The sequence below is a fragment of the Pinus tabuliformis genome, chromosome 3_1, assembly GCF_031772625.1.
Source record: "Pinus tabuliformis cultivar Carrire ecotype Pingquan chromosome 3_1, CPIR1, whole genome shotgun sequence".
Classification (NCBI taxonomy): Eukaryota; Viridiplantae; Streptophyta; class Pinopsida; order Pinales; family Pinaceae; genus Pinus; species Pinus tabuliformis.
Window position 1 is genome coordinate 690,756,127 of NC_142301.1, and position 19,587 is coordinate 690,775,713.

Consider the following 19,587-nt stretch of genomic DNA (forward strand, 5'->3'; position numbering starts at 1 on the left):
TGGTGAAGTGAATGCAGAGAAGCTTGATAATTGGATTCATCAGTTAGAGGTCTTTTGTAGAATTCAAAACCTTCAAGAGGATGACATAAAGATTCAATTAGCTTCATTGAGGATGGAGGGTGCAACATTAGTATGGTGGGAATCAAAGACACAAGAGGAGATTAAGAAACACAGTAAGATATCAATTTCTTGTTTTGTTTTCATTGCTGCAATTAAAAGACAATTCTATCCTCTAGCTTATATGCAGAAATCCATCATGAATTGGCAGAACTTTAGACAAAAGTCAAAATGTGCAAGATTACCCCAAGAATTCAGAAAACAATGTTTAATGTTAGGTGTAGATTTGCAATCACAAGACACGTTGTTGAAGTACATATGGGGTTTACACAGTTACCTTAGGCATACTATCCTAATGTTTAATCCAAATAATCTAGATGAGGTGTGTGTGCAAGCCACTCATCTTGAGGCAAGAGGGAAAAACACTCCAGAAGAGGGTAGTAAAAAGCCATTTATGGGCAAAGAGAAAGAAAAGGGTTTCAAATGAAAGAAAAATGCATCTATTAAAAAGGAAGAGGAGAAAACAATATGTAAACATTGTTCCAAAGAGGTTCACGATGAAGCTAATTGTTGGAAGCTTCATCCCGAGATGAAACCAAAGAAATTCAACAACAAAGCAAAAGAAAATACAGTTGTCGTCATTCAAGAGGATTTGGGATTTGATTTCGGCAACGAAACTAAAATTACAGCCATGGGTATAAAAGGAAAAGAATCCATTGCTAGCACTAGTATATCAAATTGTCACTCTAGTACTCCAAACGAAGAAACAAGGATTGAATTATTTCATGTGAGGGTAATCTCAAAGCATACAAAAATTGACACACTTTTTGATAGTGGGTCTTAAGCCAACTTGATATCTGAAGATTTAGTCAAACAACTTAATCTTGAAACCATTTTACGTCCCAAGCCATATCCATTGGGTTGGATATGCAAGGACACAAACTTACAGGTTACAAGAAAATGTATTCTTCGGTTTGCAATCACAACAAACTTCATTGACGAAGTTGAATTAGATGTTGTACCGCTTGATATATCAGGAATTGTTTTGGGTAGTCCTTACCTCTATGATAGAAAATCAATCTTCTATCGTCATGAAAAAAAATACCACTTGTTCAAATATGGTGTGGAGTATATTGTGAGAGCTCATCACAAGAAACAAAATCTTTCATTAGTTGATGCAGGTAAAATGAAAAGACTAGTGAATTCAAGTAAGAATTTATTGCTTCTTATGATCAAACCCAATGTTGATGTTGATTATGAAGCGTTTGATGGTTGTAAATCAAAATTCAAAATTGATTTTTTGATGTTGTTAACCATGATTATGAGGTGTTTTAGAAAGCAAAGGGATTTCTTTCCAAGAGGAGAATCCAACATGAAATACCATTGCAACAAAAATGTCTTCTTCCTAACATTGACATGCACCGGATGTTAAGAAGGGAAAGTGCAGAAATAATAAAGCAAATCCATGGGTTGTTGAACAAAAGGATCATCTGACCATCTTCTTCACCATGTGGTGCACCTATTGTTTTGGTGTTCGAGAAGAATGGGGAGCATTTCATTAAATGAGATTCAAGAAGTGGCTATCATCAAAGTAGAGTTGTTGAAGGAGACAAATGGAAGACACCATTCAAAAGAAAGCAAGGTTTGTTTGAATGGCTTGTTATGCTTTTTGGTCTTTGCCATGCTCCTACTACATTCATGCATATGAAGAAAGATGTATTGAATCCATTTATAGACATGATAGTCTACTTGGATGACATTTTCATTTTCAGAAAATTTCATTATGAACATGTCATGTGTGAGAAAGAAATACTTGATGTCGTATGTCATGAACATTTTTTATTGAAAATGTCAAAGTATATGTTGGATAAAACTTCTTTGATGTACTTGGGCCATAAGATTGGAGAAGGTGAGCTAAAGTTAGACCTCTCCAAGATTGATGCCATTATGGATTGGACAATGCTCAAGATAGTCATTTGGATAAGAGGTTTTTTGGGAGCAGCCCAATGTTGGAGGAAAGATTTTGTTAAATTTTCTTCTATTATAGCTCATTTGCATTCTTTGGTAGTCGTGAAAAAAGTCTTCCAGTGGGGAGGCAAACAACAAGAGGCATTTGATGCTTTAAGACAAAAGATCAGTTCAGCCTTTATACTTGCTCTTCTATACTTGAAAAAGTCATTTGAGTTTTAGGTTGATGTATGCGACTATGCCATGGGTGCAGTCCTTATGCAACATGGTAAGCCCATTTCATTTCATTAAATTTTTTTCAATGGTGCAGTGATTAATTTGCATCGACAAAGGCACTTTCATTGGATGGGTTTTCTTCTACTATTCTGCTTGGTCAAAAGGAATAAGAAAGTGATAAGCAACAAGTTTGTTGATGTACTTTCTAGGCATATAGTTTGTATAACTACTTTCCTCAAGCATCATTTTGTTTTGCATAAAAGTTATGTTCAACAAAATACATACTTTTAAGATGTACATTCAAGCTTGAGTCAAGGGATTCAAGTAGAGGAATTTGTTTGCCATTTGCATCATAATGTGTTGTATCATCTTGGTAAGAAGGATGTTGCTATTGATAGTAACACGGAGAAAGCCAAAAAGTTCATTGAACAACTCCAAATGGTACATCAAACAATGCAAGATCAGATTAAAAAGAGCAAAGGTAAGTACAAAGCAAGGCACAACAAGCATTGTGTAGATCACAAGTTCCAAGTCAGTGATGAATGGATGGAGATTGGAAAGGTGAGGGAACTGTACCGTCACCTCCTGGACAACTGAAAGTGATCTTTTGGGGTCCAAAAGGCTCCCAGTGGGGAGGAATGATCAGGTGCTCAAAAAATAGCTCAAAATTCAAAGTTGTCGGATTGGTGTGGAACCTAGATGACTGTGTAGTTTTCTCCATCTTAAATCCGATGCAACTCGATTCGCGTGAAATAGACTCCGTATGACTCCAAAAATGAGTTATGTTCACTATCCCAAAAAGCGATTTAAAAAAGAAGAAGAGAGAGGCCAGTCAACAATCCATACTGTTGACATGGTGCTGACTGGGCAAGGTATGTGGATGTTGACTTGGTCAACGGGCTCCTTGGTGAATGATATCATGCCAAGTGGCACATTCTTATTGGTCATATTTTTGTGGATTTGATTGGTTGAAGGAGTGGCCAACCACGCGTTGACACGTGGCCTAGCCGGAGGCCACCACATGGCAGCCCTAGAGGCCACCAAAAGTTTTTATATAGTCCAGGAAAAGGCAACCGGGGTCGAACCCGTGACCTCTCAACGCTAATGCATAGTCTTTACCATTACATCACAACGGTAGTTCTTAATATGCATAGACTTCGGTTTATATTTAAAGGTTTGTTGCCACACAATTCAAGGAACAAGCCAACCTGTGAACACATAACCACGCCCATGTGATCATCGCGAAGGTGGAGTGGGGGCTCGGCTTGCAGGGGCAGGCCGTTGGCCTTAACCCCCAGGCACGTGGCCTCAATTTTCGGAACTTAAGCTTTAGGGGGCTTTATAACTGTCCGATAGTTTCGCTCGGTTTTCGATGAAATTTTCGCTCCGTTGGCGCTCTTGGTGGGCGAAATTGTAGGATGATGTCGAATTTTGGGGAATTTGTGGTGCGATTAGTAGAAGATTTCGAAAGGCCATAACTTCTTGAGTTTTTGACCAAATCAGGAGCAGAAAGACACTACACATACATTTTTGGGCATTCTGGAGCCATTGGAACAAGTTTCAGAGCATTCTGAGCAAGGTAAACTGACGTATTCACATTTTTTAACATAATAGAGAGGGCAAAGCCATTGGAAGTTGGACCAAGGAGACATAGCCTAGGAGGGGTGAACTCCTTCATCATGAACTGCTATGATATTGTTCATGGTGATGTTTATGTCTATCATTTGTTTCTATTCAGTCATTTGTTTATGTTAATTTGCTCATAAAAATGATATAAAACACTAAAAAACCCATGTTTAAACTTGCAAACAATCACACAATTCCTCAAGCATATTTAATATAGTCTGAAAGGGAATTTTAGTACAACAAAACTAATTTTCTTAATAAGCTTACTAGATTTGAAGTAAAATCATATGAATTAAAAAGGGTAAACAATAATTTCTTCCACTAGTAATGTTCCCCACCAACCTCCCTATAGCACCAACATAATTAAAGCCCTGATAGTTCCTAAGTAGTTTTCCTCATTAGTAATAATTTATTGCAAATAGAATGATAGCAGAAGGATTTGGAGCCTTTGCCAATATTTTTAGGCCCATATTCTTGTGTGTTGGCGAACCCTCGATAGTTTATTGTCATTAAAAAAAGTTTAAACCCTCTTTAGGGGCATTTTCTCTAAGAGTCCAAATTATGGACAATCATTTACCACATTTGATTTCTAAGAATGCACTTTCGAGTCAGTGACATAAATGAATCCATTCCCTTGTGCGGGTCTTTTTTTATCCATTTGTAGGTGACCAAAACCCCCTTCCACTTTCATAGGGAAATCAAGAGTTCATTTGTCCCTTGATCTGAGATTATACTTAAACATTTCGATAGAAGGTGGGCTTTTATGGACCTCCAAATCTTCTATAACTATACCTAAGTTGGTGGAGGACTTGATAAGCAAGTTCCCTTGACCAAGCCTTCTTATACCCCAAGAATATGAATAAAGGGAGAAGGGTTAGCGATTTTAATTCTAAAGAGGCCAAGTAGAAAGTCATTCAGGGTTCAAAACTTTTGTTTTCATCATTTAGCCCAAGGACCTAGAAATTAGATTCTCAAAGGATTTCCATTTACTTAAAGAAGGAGAATTTGTAGACTTACAGAGATGAAGCGAATCTTCCTTTCTATCACTGATAGCTTCCATCATGAGATCTTTAAGTTCACTTGTCTCCAATGATTGAGTTATCATTGATGAAGGAACTTTTATTAGGCAACCGATGATGGAGGCTTAAAAGAAGAGAGTTGATGAAGTCTAACTATGCAAGAAATCAAATTCTTATGTTTGAGCCATGTAATAGAGGTTTGAAGTCTTTGCAAGTCTCTTTTTTTTTTTTTTTTTTCTTCTGTAAAGACTAATTCTATTAACTGAAAATCAAAATAATGTTACAAGGAGGTTGAAGCCTCAGGAAAAAGCATCTCAGAGCATTCAACGCAATAAAACTGTCCCAGGTAAGGGAGACCCAGTTACAGTAAGCGAGGAACCAAGCATAGGAACTAGAATTTAACAACAAGATCATGAGGAAAAGATGGAATAACCACCTATGAAGTTGTCGAGGCCAGAAATAAGAGACAGAGATGCTAGCCAGAACCATAAAAGAGCTATAGACTGCTGCCCCACCAGGAAGAAGAACGAAACTGCCAAGCTATCGAGGCAGAACCTTCCCAAAAGCTGTGCTGCTGAATGAGGCTTCTGTGTTGCTTGGCCGAGTTGCATATGAGGGAGCCCATGCTAACTTCTGAAATTCGTATTAGTTCCTCAGTCGGGCAGTTGCTTGCATACTTTGCTATCCAGAGAGAAGCCCAGGGGGTGAGAGGCGCAGTCAACCATTTCCACCAAATTCGAGCTCCCACGACTTCATTACTATGAGAAGGATCCCTTAATCTAGTACCGCCGCCGCTCTTTGGAAGACATGCAGTGTCCCATTTGACAAGAGCCCATTTGCGTTTGAGACCGGAACTACCCCAAAGAAAGGATCTTTGAAGATGCTTGATTTCTTTGAGAACCCATTTGGGAGCCGCAAGGATGGAGAAGAGGTATAACGGCATAGAATGAAGAACCGCTTTTATGAGGACTAAGCGACTCGCCATATTAAGAGATCTATGAGCCCAAGAGGAAAGGCGAGCCTCCAGTTTTTCTAAGAGGATATTCCATGAAGAATGCTTTAGGGCTGAGGCAGTCAAAGGAGCTCCTAAATATTTGGAAGGAAGGATAGCAATGGAGAATCCTAGAATGCGGGCTATAGCTGCTTGAGTAATAGCAGGGGTATGGAAAAAGAATATCTGGGATTTAGAATTATTGATAGATGCTCCTGAGGCCTCCGAGAAGTCCGTCAGTAATGATTTGAGCTGACGAGCTTCCTAGACAGAAGGATGCCCAAAAAGCATGTTGTCATCAACAAATTGCTGGTGTGTGAAGGCTGAAGAGTTGTGAAAAGACAAGCCTCTAAGAAGCTGAGATTGCTGAGCTAGTTTAATGCTTCGGCCCAATCCTTCTGCCATAATAACAAACAAGAAAGGGGAGAGAGGGTCTCCCTGTCGAATTCCCCGGGAAGGATGAAAAGGAGAGGAGGGAATACCATTGACCAGAACAGAAAAGAAAGAGGAGGAAATGAGACTCATAACCCATCTAACCCAAGGAGGAGCAAAGCCGAAAGCAATTAGAACTTTTTTAATGTACAACCAGCTTAAGCTATCAAAAGCCTTTGAAAGATCTATTTTGAGGAGCATACCTGGCTTCTTGGAGTGCTTCAGGGAATGAATTATTTCATGAGTTAGGATGATGCCATCCGTAATCTGCTGACCTTCGAGGTATCCAGATTGCTCAGGCGAGATGATGAGAGGAAGCAACAATTTGAGTCTGGAGGCAATGATTTTGGAGACTATCTTGTAAATTATATTGCACAGAGCTATAGGCCTGTATTTGTCAGGAGTGCTAGGTTGATCCACCTTGGGTACCAGAGCAATGAATGTGGCATTCACTCCCAGAAACATCCATCTTAAGGATCTTGATTCCTCAACCACCTGCTAGACTTCCATCTTGATCAAATCCCAGAAATTGTGGAAAAAGTTGGAGGTGAATCCATTCGAGTTGAGTGCTTTCCCTGCTTTCAGCTGACGAACTGCCAGTTCAACCTCCTGTAAGTCTACAGGCTTGAGAAGAAGTTGGTTATGCTCCTCAGAAATAATTTTAGGAATATTTCGAGTAATTTTTTCTATGGCCAGCGATCTGTCTGAATTTGGCTCGCGATGCACTTGCTTGAAATAGTTTAGGAGTTCGCTTTCAATTTCTTCATGTGTTTCCACTTTAACTCCCTGCTCATTTTGAATGTGAGTTATGTTGTTATTCATTCTACGTTGGATGGTGGTACTATGAAATTTTTTTGTGTTTTTTTCTCCATCTTTAAGCCACCTTATTCTTGATTTTTGCCTCCATAGCGTTTCTTCCTGCTTAGCCCTTTCTAAGATTTGCGTCTCAAGAACTTTTTCCTGTTCTGACAGGTCATCGGAGTGGCCTTCAACAATAATCCTTTGCTGTAGATGTTTCATATCTTGATCAAGGGTGCTCTGAGCCTGGAAAATGTTACCAAAAGAAGTATGATTCCATTGTTTGATCTTGCCTTTAAGATGCTTTAGCTTCTGCTAAAATTGAAACATCTTTGACCCGGTTGGAGGGGAGAAATTGTTCCATTCCGAGTTGATTAAGTTGTGGAAATCCGGGTGAGACATCCAGAAAGCCTCAAAATGAAACGGTCTTCGGATCTGGTTGCCAGGACGCGTCCAATGAAGGGAGATGGGCCAGTGATCAGATCCTGTGAGAGGCAGGATGGAAGCTGCAAAGTCTCCACCGATATGAATAGCGTTGTCTGAGAGTAAGAATCTGTCCAAACGAGAAGCGATCTGCTGCGACCCTGCTCTCTTGTTGCTCCATGTAAAGAGACCATTATTGAAAGGCAGGTCAATAAGCCAGTTATTCTGAATGAAGTCTTTTAGGGGTTTCCCTTCCTGATTCCCTCTGTTCCTGCCTCCCCTTTTTTCTTCCAGCCTAGTAATCATGTTGAAGTCACCTCCAGAAATCACGTTGATTGCAGAGAGGGTGTTCAAGATTTCTTCTTTATGCGTAGCCTCTTGGGGAAAATACACATTGGTTAAGAGCCCGTGTATATTTGTCCCAATGATGTGAAAAATTGCTTGGAGGAAGTTCTTATTTGCATGGATGTTGTTGAGTCTAATAGCTCGGGCGTCCCATAAGATTGCAAGGCCTCCAGACGCCCCATCGGCATCCACTACAGCAGTGAGACTCCCTGGCCATACTTTTGCTGCAATTCTTTCCAGAGCGTTTGAATTGCATTTGGTTTCTTGCAAGAAAAGGATTTGAGGTTTTTCTCGCATTATCATGTTTTTGAGTAGTCTTCCTTTCCCTGGGCCATTAAGCCCTCTTATGTTCCATGATATTAACTTCATTGGGAAGGATTATGATCAGAGTTATAGTACTTGGTTAGCTTGGAGTACCTGCCTGACTCCACTAGCATTTCTCCTATTCTGATTGTTCGTTGGAGGTCTGTTTTCCTTCCACGCTTTTTGATATCTTTGGTAATGAATCTTCCATCCCAGGGGCTTCCAGTCTGAATACCTAAAGATTTTTGCCTTTGCGCCCGAGATAGGATCTCCTCCAGATTCTCAAGTTGTCGATCTGGAATTTTGTCAAAATTGTTTGTATTGCATGCCTGCTCTAGGCCCTGGATGTCTAGTTCCCCAATGTCTATAGCCTCTGTTTCCTCCTCCATGATCTGAGATTCATTTAACTCTTCATTTGGTTCTTCTGCTATTCTGGAATCAGATTGTATGTTGTCTACCTCCATTCCTTGAGTATTCCATGCTGGGATCTAGTGCTTATCTGAAGAGGAGGTAGCTTTGAGCAGAGGATCTGCTTGTAGCGCTTTGGAGTCTACCTGCTTCGATTGTTTGTCCTTCATCATCTCCGTCTCTGGGGGAGCGGGAATTTCAGAGCTCGGGTCATTTTGACGAGCTAATGCTTCGAAGCTGTTGCTCGTTGAAGGCTTGGAGGAACTGGCTTGAGGCATTTTAGAATTTGAAGCTGATTTCTTGTGGGTTTTCCTGCGACTGGCTACTTTGGTAAAGCCATCAGCCTCAGGCAAATCAAGTCCAGATGAGAGAGAAGATTTTTGAGTTAAAGGGCAATCCCTGAATAAGTGGCCCAGGGCGTGACATCTTCGGCATCTAAATGGCACATGTTCATAATCAATCAACTGAACCCATTCAATATCATCATGGAATAAACTTACTGCATCTGGGAGGGCCTTGTTGAGGTGCATGTAGACGAAAATACGAGCAAAGGATGTATATCTGCGAATTTTTGTTTCCTCTGCAACTTTTATAAATTCACCCAGAACATTTCCAATCTCTTGTAGGGACGCTTCATCCCAGTACTCCATGGGAAGTGAGTACAGTCGGATCTAGACTGGAGCCCAACTGAGATCCTCCTTATCAGGGTTGAAGCGCTCTACCCACCCTCTGAGATATAGACCGACGACATTGAAGAAGTAAGGCCCTCCATCTAGCACCCTAATCCGATCCTCCAGGCAGTTAAAAATGGCTGTGAAGAACCCTTTTGGCCCCAACTGCAGGGTTATATGTCCCTTTGGGTTCCATTTTGTTGCTATCCATCCCCGCAGCGCCTTCTCAGTCGGCCAAAGTCCTATGAAATTGCCTATCAGTGCATGGTCTCTCATATACTGTATCTGAGCATTGATTCTGTGGCTTGGAAGTTCTACCTTCGAACGCTCAGTAGCTACAGGTTTGCATGTTGTCGAGCTGACCTTGGGTTGCTTTTTGTTATCCTGTTTTGTCTGTTGTGAGTTCAGATCCGCGCTGTCCTCACTCTGGTCCGCTGGTTTATCGCCTTCCTTATTCCTTTGCCGCCCTGCATCATCCAGTGGGGGAGGCGCAGCGCCCTCCCCCTGGGGGGGTTCATGAAGTTCTAAACGTTCGAGCTGGGAATGAAAGTTGTGAAGCCGTCAGTATTTGCAGGTCTTCTGCTGTCTGTAGCGACCTGCCATTGCAGAGAATGCTGAAACCCTAGAACGTAGAGCCCTTGCTCCACATCGCCATTTTCCCCTTATATTCTCTTGTTGGTTCACTGCTTCTCTTACACGCAATCTCATTGTACCTTTGCAAGTCTCTTTTAGAGTAAATATGACTATGCAATTAGTTGTCTATGTTAAATCATTGTACCTTGCATATCATTTGTGTTAATGCCCATTGATCCTAATACACTTTTCTAGAAGATTTTTGGTCCAATAACTAAGAACATTAGTAGATGCATCACTTAGTCTCATCACATTATCCCTACTCGAATTACCCTCTCATACATTGGATTTAGATAAAGCTTGAACCATTTCACCAACAATGATGATAACCTCATCCTCTAGCAAGATAGACCCCATGTGTGATTGCTTCTATGGCTCTCACATGTCAACAAATGGGTGGAATTTTTAACTAGACCATATCTGTTGGCCCTCCAGTGGATCCTGTAAATAATCAATCTCCTCTTCCTCCAAAATCAGTATGAGATTGGACCTCCTTAACTCTTATCACCCTAGTCATTATTGTAGATGAACCTTGTGGAAGCTCTAAGTTACCCTCTCCAAATGCATAGATCTGTCACTTTGCCAAAATGGATCTTCTCAAAAGTATTGAAGAATAAAGACCCTTTATACAAATTCTAAAAGCCCTTAATTCCACTTGCTTTTCCTCGATTCCAATGGATAATTCCTATGATGATAATTATTCTAGATCCATATTTAAAAAATATATATATACTTCATCACAATCTTTAGCCCATAAGAAAAAATGCTATTTGTTAATACCTTGCCAATACCACACAAATATTTGCAAATTACAAGTTATTTACATGTATATACCCTACCCTCTTTGAAATTGATTAGATAACCTTAAAAAAAAAACATAAAATAGTATGTCAAGCTTATAGCCAAATTCGTTTTAATTTTCAAAATATGTATCACATTACCCACCTTACTGACTTATTAAAACAACAAAACTATGGCGATTTGAGAATGCTTCTCTCACTTCAAGCATAGAAATAATATGTTAAAAAATTTCGATTAGTTTTTTTACTTTCTTAATATTTAATAGACCATATTAATTTTAGTGAACATTTTTCACTCAAATTATAAAAATTAATATCTTTTAGTATTATATCAAATTATAAAAATAATATTTTATTATTATTATATACCATTTTCCAAGACCCATTGAATTTAATTTAAAACACATTACATGTGAATCAAATGGAATGGATTTCATTAAAAATACATTACATGGTTAATATTTTCCATTGGATTTCATTAAAAATACATTACATGGTTAATATTTTCCATTTAATAATTTGAGAATGAGTTGGTATGAAATTTGGTAGATAATTTTTTGAGAGAAAAAGCCTATGTAAAATTTAAGGGAAGATTTCCCTACATTAGAGACTTTATAATAACATGCTTCGAAACCTGAAACATGCCAAAAGACAAGGTATCTTATGGGAAAAGATACTAAATTAAATATAAAATATATCTCGTATATCCATAAAGTAAATATAAGAAATTTGTATTTGTATTAGGTGCAAAATTTTAGGAAAAATTTCGTCAAATTTTTCCTCAATGTATTAGATGCCAATTTTGATATAAAATCACAGGTTGAATATATAATGTATTAGGTGCCAATTTTATATCGTATTAGGTGACGATTTTGATATAAAATCACAAGTTGAATATATAACCGTATTCTGAATTTAAAACTTTTTCATTGAATTAGGTGCCAATTTTTAGGATTATTGTAATAAAAATTATATGAAAATTAAGCACCTGTGTAAAGCAATGTATTAGTTGCTAATTTTGATATAAAATCACAAGTGGAATATATAGCCGTATAATGAATTTAATTTTTTTATTAAATTAGGTGTTAATTTTTAAAATTATTGTAATAAAAAATATATGAAAAATTAAATATGAAGATTTTTTCAACCATATCCATAACGTCAATTAAAGGTGATCTGACGTGTCACGGAATCTCCAAAATCGAGATTTTTGTCGAGAACCACATATGAAGCTTTTGTCAACCATATCCATAACGTCCAATAAAGATGAGCTGACGTGTCACGGAATCTCCAAAATCGAGATTTTTATCGAGAAGCGCGCTGAACGGAATTCAAGCTGACGTGCCTGTCAACTAGACTCACACTCTGCCGAAAGTTGCGAGATATGTGGACCATCCGATCAGAATATTCGACCATTAATCTGAGCCGTCAGTTTCTCCAGAATTTTCTTTAAATTGCAGAGTCGGGCATTGCAAATCCCCGTTCATTCATCGTTTTGGTAGTAGTTGCCGGGGTTCGATTCTGGACGTCTTCAGTTACTGAGTTAGCTTAGCTTGTCTGTTTAGGATGCTAGACTGAGCTTGGTGGTCAATTTTTCGAATTCCTTGTGTTTTCGTCATTTCCAATGTTCAGGAATACTATCTGCTGGAGAATCGGGGTTTTGGAACGATCGATCGGACTACATTGGCTGGATACGTTTCTCTATGAAGGGTTTTCCAAGCTGACCATGATTTATCTGAAAACGCTCTGACAATAAAGGTCTGTTAGAAGCCATTGCCATCTTTTGAAGTATTTTATTTAATGGATGGTTTCATTTTTAATTTACGTTTCGAACCTGTCGAGATGATCAGAGGCCGTTGTCAGTCTATATTCTTGGAGATTTATTTTTCGAGATCTAGGGCTATGGAGGGATGAATTGAGGGAAAATTGTGTCCCACGAGATCCAAAATCACGGGGATTGGCATCTATCTTGTATTTACATTCTTGAAGAAATTTTTATTTGGAAGTGAAGGGTGATTGATGTATATAAACCCAATAGCCATTAAAGCTTCATTGGGGTTTGATGTGGCATTGCCTTTGCGGGTGCGCTTGCAGGCGGGCCATCAGATTAATGAAATGCTTTTATTTTCTTCTTTGGGGGAGGGTGAACCTTCCCAACCATCCGAGCTTATTTTTGCCGGAGGTCTGTGTCGCGAGTTTTGTGATGCAATCTTTGATTGATTGTTTGATATGGCCGACGGTTAATCCAATTTTGACGAAGAGCCTACATATTCAAAAGCCTCCCACCCGATACACTAAACGATTGTGCCAGGTATTTAAAAGTTACAACACACTAATTTTATGAGGTATGCAGTCCGATAAAACTCTTTCCTCCATTTATTTGTTAGTTTCTGTTAAATCTAAGTTATTTGTTGTTGTCATTTTTGCATTTTCTGCTAATTCTTAAATGCAATAAGACGTAAAAAGAAGGATTGCGTTTCTTTTCAATTTTAAATTCTAAAAGATGTGAAAGGAAGGATTGTGTTTCTGTTTAATCTTAAAATTAAAAAAGGCGTAGAAGGAAGGATTGCGGATTAGTTTATTTGATGGCATTCAACTGATTCCTCACACCATGGAATCTTCATTAAACTGAACTTTAGGTATTGGGAGAGAGGAGTGTGGTGTATTCTCTGTGGAAGAAATAGAAAATCACTAATTTTTTTCTATGAGAATATCTTCTTTTTTTTTTTTTTTTTCTCCATGAATATACATAAATTTTATCAGATTACTGACAAACAGAAAATAAATTTATTCCTGGCATCTGTTTTATTGGGAACTTATCATTTAAGCAGCCAGAAGATTTTACATTTTTTCAAATCTTTCAATATACATAAATTTTAACAATTTATTGGGTACTTACCAACGTAAAATAAATTTATTACCGGCATCTCATTTACCGGGCACTTTTATCATTTAAACAGCCCGAAGATTTTCTATTTTTCCAAATCTTTCCATATACATAAATTTTATCGGATCTTACAAACAGAAAGGAAATTTATTATTTTCATCTATTTTATCTGACACTTCTCATGCTTTAAGCAGCCAGAAGATTTTCTATTTTTCAAATCATCTTAATGTGTAATAAATATAAACTTACTGCGTAATAAATAAATATAAGTCTAAAAGTTTGTATATAAAATTTTCAATATTTAATACGTAATAAATATAAATCTAAGTTTTAGATGCATATATACCAGTAAATAATCCAAAATCCATACAAAATCAAAATTAGATTATATGAAAAATTGCTGTATCCAAAATCTATACACAATCAAAATTAGCTTATACGAAAAATTGCTGTATTCAAAATCTATACAAAATCAAAATTAGCTTATATGAAAAATTGCTGCATCATCGCAGATGACATCCAACAAATAAAAGCATCATGATACTGTTTGAGCAAGTTTAATTTGTTCATATCCCTGACATTTTATAATTTCAAAAAGTTTGTGAAGCATGGGTTCGCGGTTCTGTCCCGGATTCTTGTTCCCATGAACAGGGACGAACCCATAAGAATTGGGTTCTTCCCATAACCCATAAGAACCTTGTTGCTATAAACATGTGCTGGAGCGGGGACTTCCCAGATGAACCCATATGAACCGGGTTCTTCCCCTAAGAAAGAACTTGGTGCTCAATAACTGCAGCCTGGGTTCGTTTGCTAAAATGGGTTTGCCGAACCCTAAAAAAATTCTTATTCTTATCTTAGTATAACATTTCAAATAAATTCTTACCTTAGTAGAACATTTCAAATTTAAAGTTCCGCAAAGAAAAAAAAAATCGATTTTCCTTGTTGTTCCTAGCTTCTTGATTCATGTTTTGCTAAATCTATTTTCCTTCTTGTTCTTAGCTTCTTGATTCATGTTTTGCTAAATGCAATGTCATTGCATTGTCAACTAATACAACTTTAGTCTTCACTCGTTATCCTCACTCGTTATCTTTCAGTCATAGTGATAGAAGAAGATAACGGGACCAAGGCAATCCACACGGCAACGTATATAAATAGCCGCTTAAACAAACGACCTGGATCATATTCTGCTAGTGTCATTCTGTTATTCCCACATATCTCAAGTACCTCGTGCTATTCGCAAGCCATCTTTTGTAGTGATTTGTCAATACTGTTCCTGTTATTTTCTCCATTTAATCCATTCGATGACATATATATGAATGATTGATCGGACAATTTGCACCGGATGGTTTAAAACTTTAACGCATATTACAATGTAGACATTGTGGTCATCTTTAAAACAGATTAAGCTATAATGATTTATAATTTTAAGCTATAATGATTTATAATTTTAATTGATGGTTGTTTAAAATAGTTTAAACAATCTAGACATTATTGTTCTTAGCTTCTTGATTCATATTTGCTCAATGCAATATGTCATTGTATTAAGGTGGTAATTTTTGCAAGGCCACTGGAATATATTTTATCCTATAGTGGTCAGTGTCGTTATTCAAATGTCTGTAGAAAATTAACATACTCTCTAGAAGCTGGTGTTAGGCCTCAATACTTATCTGTGGCTGTTGTGGAGCACCTAACCTGCTGTGCTAATGTGGGTGTCTATTTCTAATACGCATATGGAACTCCTCGTCATAAACAAAAAGCTTACAATTAGTTTACAATTGGAAACACCGCTTGAATAGAATATTCTATATTGGCACATTGCCATACATGACGGCAAAGCTTTGCCTTTGAGCCAATCAGGTTTATTGATACTGCTTATGACGTATTAACTATTAACAGCGTGTTTGTGTCAGTTATGAAATTTTAAATTTGAGCATTAGGGATTGAGTATATTCGCTGTTGGGTTGGTGGACATGAAAGAGTCTACAATATGTATATTGTTATAGTCTACAAATGTGTTTGGATGTAAACTGCTACATGTGCAGTACTTCATAAAATGGGTTGTGGACTGTTTCTAGTTGATGCTCAAGAGATTAAGCAACAAGAGGAGGTTGGATATTTAGGAAGACGAGGGAATGCAAAGTGAATCCGAGTCGAGTTCTGAAACTTTGAGGTTACGAGGTTGCACAGTTTAAGTGACAGATGGTTGCTATAGGCTGGGGAGTAGGACAATTTGGGAAGTTTTGAAGGCGGCAAAAATAGTGCAGAAAAGGAGCGTGAAAGGCCGAGAAGGTGGACCAGTGCAGATTTTGCTGATGATGAAGAGGAAAACCGACTGCCATTTTCGTACAGGAATAATGTGTCAGGCAATAGAATTAAGTTGTTGTATAGAGACAAGAATGGCGGATTCTGAAAATAATAATATCCGTGTAATATATGTAACTCTTTGCAGTTTTGAGGGTAGCGAAAATAACGCTGAAAAGGGATGTGAAATACGCAGAAGATGAAGCAGAGCATATTTTACAGGAGACACAGCTAGTGACTGCCTCTTGGCATATGAATAATGTACAAAGCAATAAAAGTTGTTCTGTAATGCAAGGAGAAAGACAGTGACAGAGATTCAAAAAATTGAGAAAATTCTTCCATCGTATTATGGTTTTGTGTGATTTTCCTTATGTATGGTTTTGGCTCAGTGATTCTAGGCATTGTTTCTGTGAGAGAAAACCTTTTCAATATATATGCTATTGTGTAATAAGACGGTGACTTTCCCTGTGTATGGTTTTGTTTCTGTGATGTTAGGCGTGTTTGTCTGTAAATTTGACATTGTTTTGTGTGTATGCTGTATGTGCACGTATGCCCACAGAAGCAGTGTGTATGCTGTATTTCCCATGGCCTGCCTGAAGTTATACACATTTGAAGTTTTGTACATTGAACTTGATCGTGAAGTTAGCAGTGGCATTGAATCATCAAAGGAGCCGTAACAGAGACAAGTTATGTGATGTACTTGAGCTTCATAATTAGATATCCATGTGGCATAGTTTAATTTCTAATATATACTGTATTGATTGTTTAATGATAAAAGGCCTAGTTTAATTTCTAGAATATACTGTATTTATTGTTTAATTTCTAATATTTAGTGTCCTTTTGTGGGTGTTGCATAATTTGCATTCCCGTCCCCAGGGAGGACTTGTGGGTTGCCAGGTAGGGATAAGTCTCAGTTTCGAAGGGATGTCCTTGACGATACGGGACTTTACCATGTTCTTTATAAAAATCGCTTAATCTGCGGGCACAGGTGAAACTGCTGGCTTTCGTGCAGGTATTGGTGTTGGTGCTTCCACTGGACAAAATAGTGGTTAAGCTGCTGGTCCAACGTCCACATCCACATCTGTATCTGTAGCTGCTCTTGCATCATGGTCTAAAAATGGATTTGGAACGGGTTCCTCAGACTAATCAACCGGAGCTTAATCAACTGCGTAACTGACGGATAAACCAACTAGGTAAAAGGATATTTGTATTATATTAGTCACATTTATGTCTAAGTAGGTAAATAGCTGTGCCCGTAGCTGCTGCTCTTGTATCTTGGTCTAAGAATCGATTTGGAACTGGTTCTTCAGACGAATCAACCTGAGAAATTTACGTGTAATCAACTGCGCAACCTACGGATAAACCAACTCGGTAAAAGGAGATAACCTACGGATAAACCAACTGGGTAAAAGGAGATATGCCTTCGTAATTTTTGGGAACTCTACTCATTGTGCCCGTTTGTAATAGAGTACAAATATTTGTGTTTCATATTCCTTAATCCCTTTTAATCATGCATTGCAATTGGCTACAAATTATGCTAGAATGCAACAATAACTTGTGAAATTTGAAGCGGTGCATTATGAGAACACAAAATCAAGTAGGTGCATTATGAAATCATAATCAAGTAATCATTAAGATCTGGGCAAAAAGAATCTGGGTAAAAGGAGATGTGCCTTCATAATTTTTGGGAACTCTACTAATTGTGCCCGTTTGTAATAGACTACAAATCCCTGTGTTTCATATTCATTAATCCCTGTGTTTCATATTCATTAATCCCTTTTAATCATGCATTGCAATTGGCTAGAAATTATGCTAGAAATTTGAAGAGGTGCATTATGAGAACACAAATCAAATTTGAAGCGGTGCATTATGAGAACACAAAATCAAGTAGGTGCATTATGAAAACACAAATCAAGTAATCAAGTATCCATTATTAAGATCTGGCCAAAAAGAATCTGTGAAACTTGAAGAGTTTCACGTTCAGTCGTCACACCGGATGTGTTGATACCTTCGGTAAAAGAAGCATCCATCATCCCCAAAGAAAACCCGGTTGTTAACATCCGGTCACTTCTTTTGGGAACTTTGTGTTTCATATTCCTTAATCACTCTCAATCATGCATTTATGAGAGATTATTTATGTCATATGCACCCTCATTTGAATCATTTGATTTCCTTGATATCAACCAGGCATCTAGTAGGCCTTCTTCGTGTCGTAGTGTGTTTGGTATCTTCCCCTGCCCGATTATTGCTCCCCATTCATCTCATCCCATAGGCCGCCTTCGTTTGGGACTCTTCTCCTAATTAATGAGTGGACTGAACAGATTTAGTCTCATCCTTTGCGTCATCACACTGGTTAAATTGGGACATATTTTCTGAAATTTCAATTTATTTCTTCTTTATTGGTCATATTTGCTTGGTTTCATGTATATGAGGGTTACTAGACCCTTTTCTCTAGGATTGCCTAGTGAATCTTTTTCTTTTTGGCTTCTTTGCAGGATTTTTAGGCCCTTCCTATTTTAACACAATGTAGTGTAGAACCTCTCCCTACCCCAATGCTAACTAATTTTGAAGAAAGAAAATTGGAACGATTTGGGGCAGTGATGACACCTTCGAGGGATATATAAGCAAGTTCGTGACTAGGGAATAAATCTAAGTTTCAGTATATATCAACTTACGGAGCAGAGATTGCTGGCTTGAAGATTGACAATAAATAATGTGTTCAAACAAAGAATTGGAAAATTGGCCTCTTGTGTTGCACACCAAAAGCAGTTTTCTAAAGGTTCCCTAGTTTTTGTTAAAGGTGTAGTTAATGAAAAGTAGATGCATGATGAATAAGAAAACCAAATTCTTCTTACAGGTGTAGTTAATGAAGGATAATTGCATTGTTCAGAGAAAGAATTGGAAAATTGGCCTCTTGCGTTGCACACCAAAAGCAGTTTTCTAAAAGTTCCCTAGTTTTTGTTAAAGGTGTAGTTAATGAAAAGTAGATGCATCATGAATAAGAAAACCAAATTCTTGTTAAATGTGTAGTTAATGAAGGATAATTGCATGATGAATAAGAACAACCCAATCATGAGAAACTCCATGGATAACATGTTAGTTGAATAATGATTCTATAACCCGAAATAAATACTTGAAAGAAGCAGAAAAACTTGAATACCCAAGAAATCATACCTTTGGCCATTGATACTTGCTCACACTCTAATACTGTCTATTCTTTAATAGGGTTACACATTCGATGGAACAACCAACCAAATTGCTAAAACCTAAGCTCAAAGCTCATGCAGTACAAGACTTTCCATTTACAATTTTCTCCAGTTTTTTAGCTTCAACTTCGAATGAAAACAACAATTATAGAAAAAGAGGAGCTAAGCAGATCGTTCCCAAATATGTAAGGTCCTGCAGAAAATGGCATGGAAAGAGCTGCAACATTTATCACGGATTTCTTTCACCCGTTTGGCACTTCCAAACTCTGCTCGCTCTGATCTGATGGTGTAAGACTGAAGGGGATTGAACGGTGAGCGTGGGGACCAAACAACAATGTTTAGAGCCAAGCTTCCATCAAGCTTGCTGTGGCCATGTGTCAAGTGTTCTACAGAACATGGTAGAAAACTGTAGGAGCAATGGACCACTCCGGGAGCTCTCAACAAGAAAAGGAATCCCGCGAGACGGTTTCCGTGAGAACGGGATACAGGGAGCTAACATTCTC

The 19,587-nt window shown here is 37.9% G+C and overlaps 1 protein-coding gene and 1 long non-coding RNA gene across 4 annotated transcripts; one reads left to right on the forward strand and one right to left on the reverse strand.

Moving 5' to 3' along the window:
• Positions 1-6,807: 6,807 nt before the first annotated feature.
• On the reverse strand, positions 6,808-7,329 carry LOC149189021 (uncharacterized). The gene has a single exon (XM_089410105.1). The coding sequence runs from the start codon at positions 7,327-7,329 to the stop codon at positions 6,808-6,810; it is 522 nt and encodes a 173-aa protein (XP_089266231.1).
• A 4,839-nt stretch (positions 7,330-12,168) lies between these two features.
• LOC149189022 (uncharacterized) lies at positions 12,169-17,574 on the forward strand. 3 transcript variants are annotated; one of them, XR_016255869.1, is made up of 4 exons: positions 12,169-12,448; positions 16,438-16,564; positions 16,755-17,071; positions 17,189-17,574. It is a non-coding gene; the product is annotated as an uncharacterized LOC149189022 (long non-coding RNA). The 3 variants fall into 3 exon arrangements; XR_016255868.1 differs by having other exon boundaries at positions 16,755-17,574; XR_016255870.1 differs by lacking the exon at positions 16,438-16,564 and having other exon boundaries at positions 16,755-17,574.
• The last annotated feature ends 2,013 nt before the right edge of the window (positions 17,575-19,587 follow it).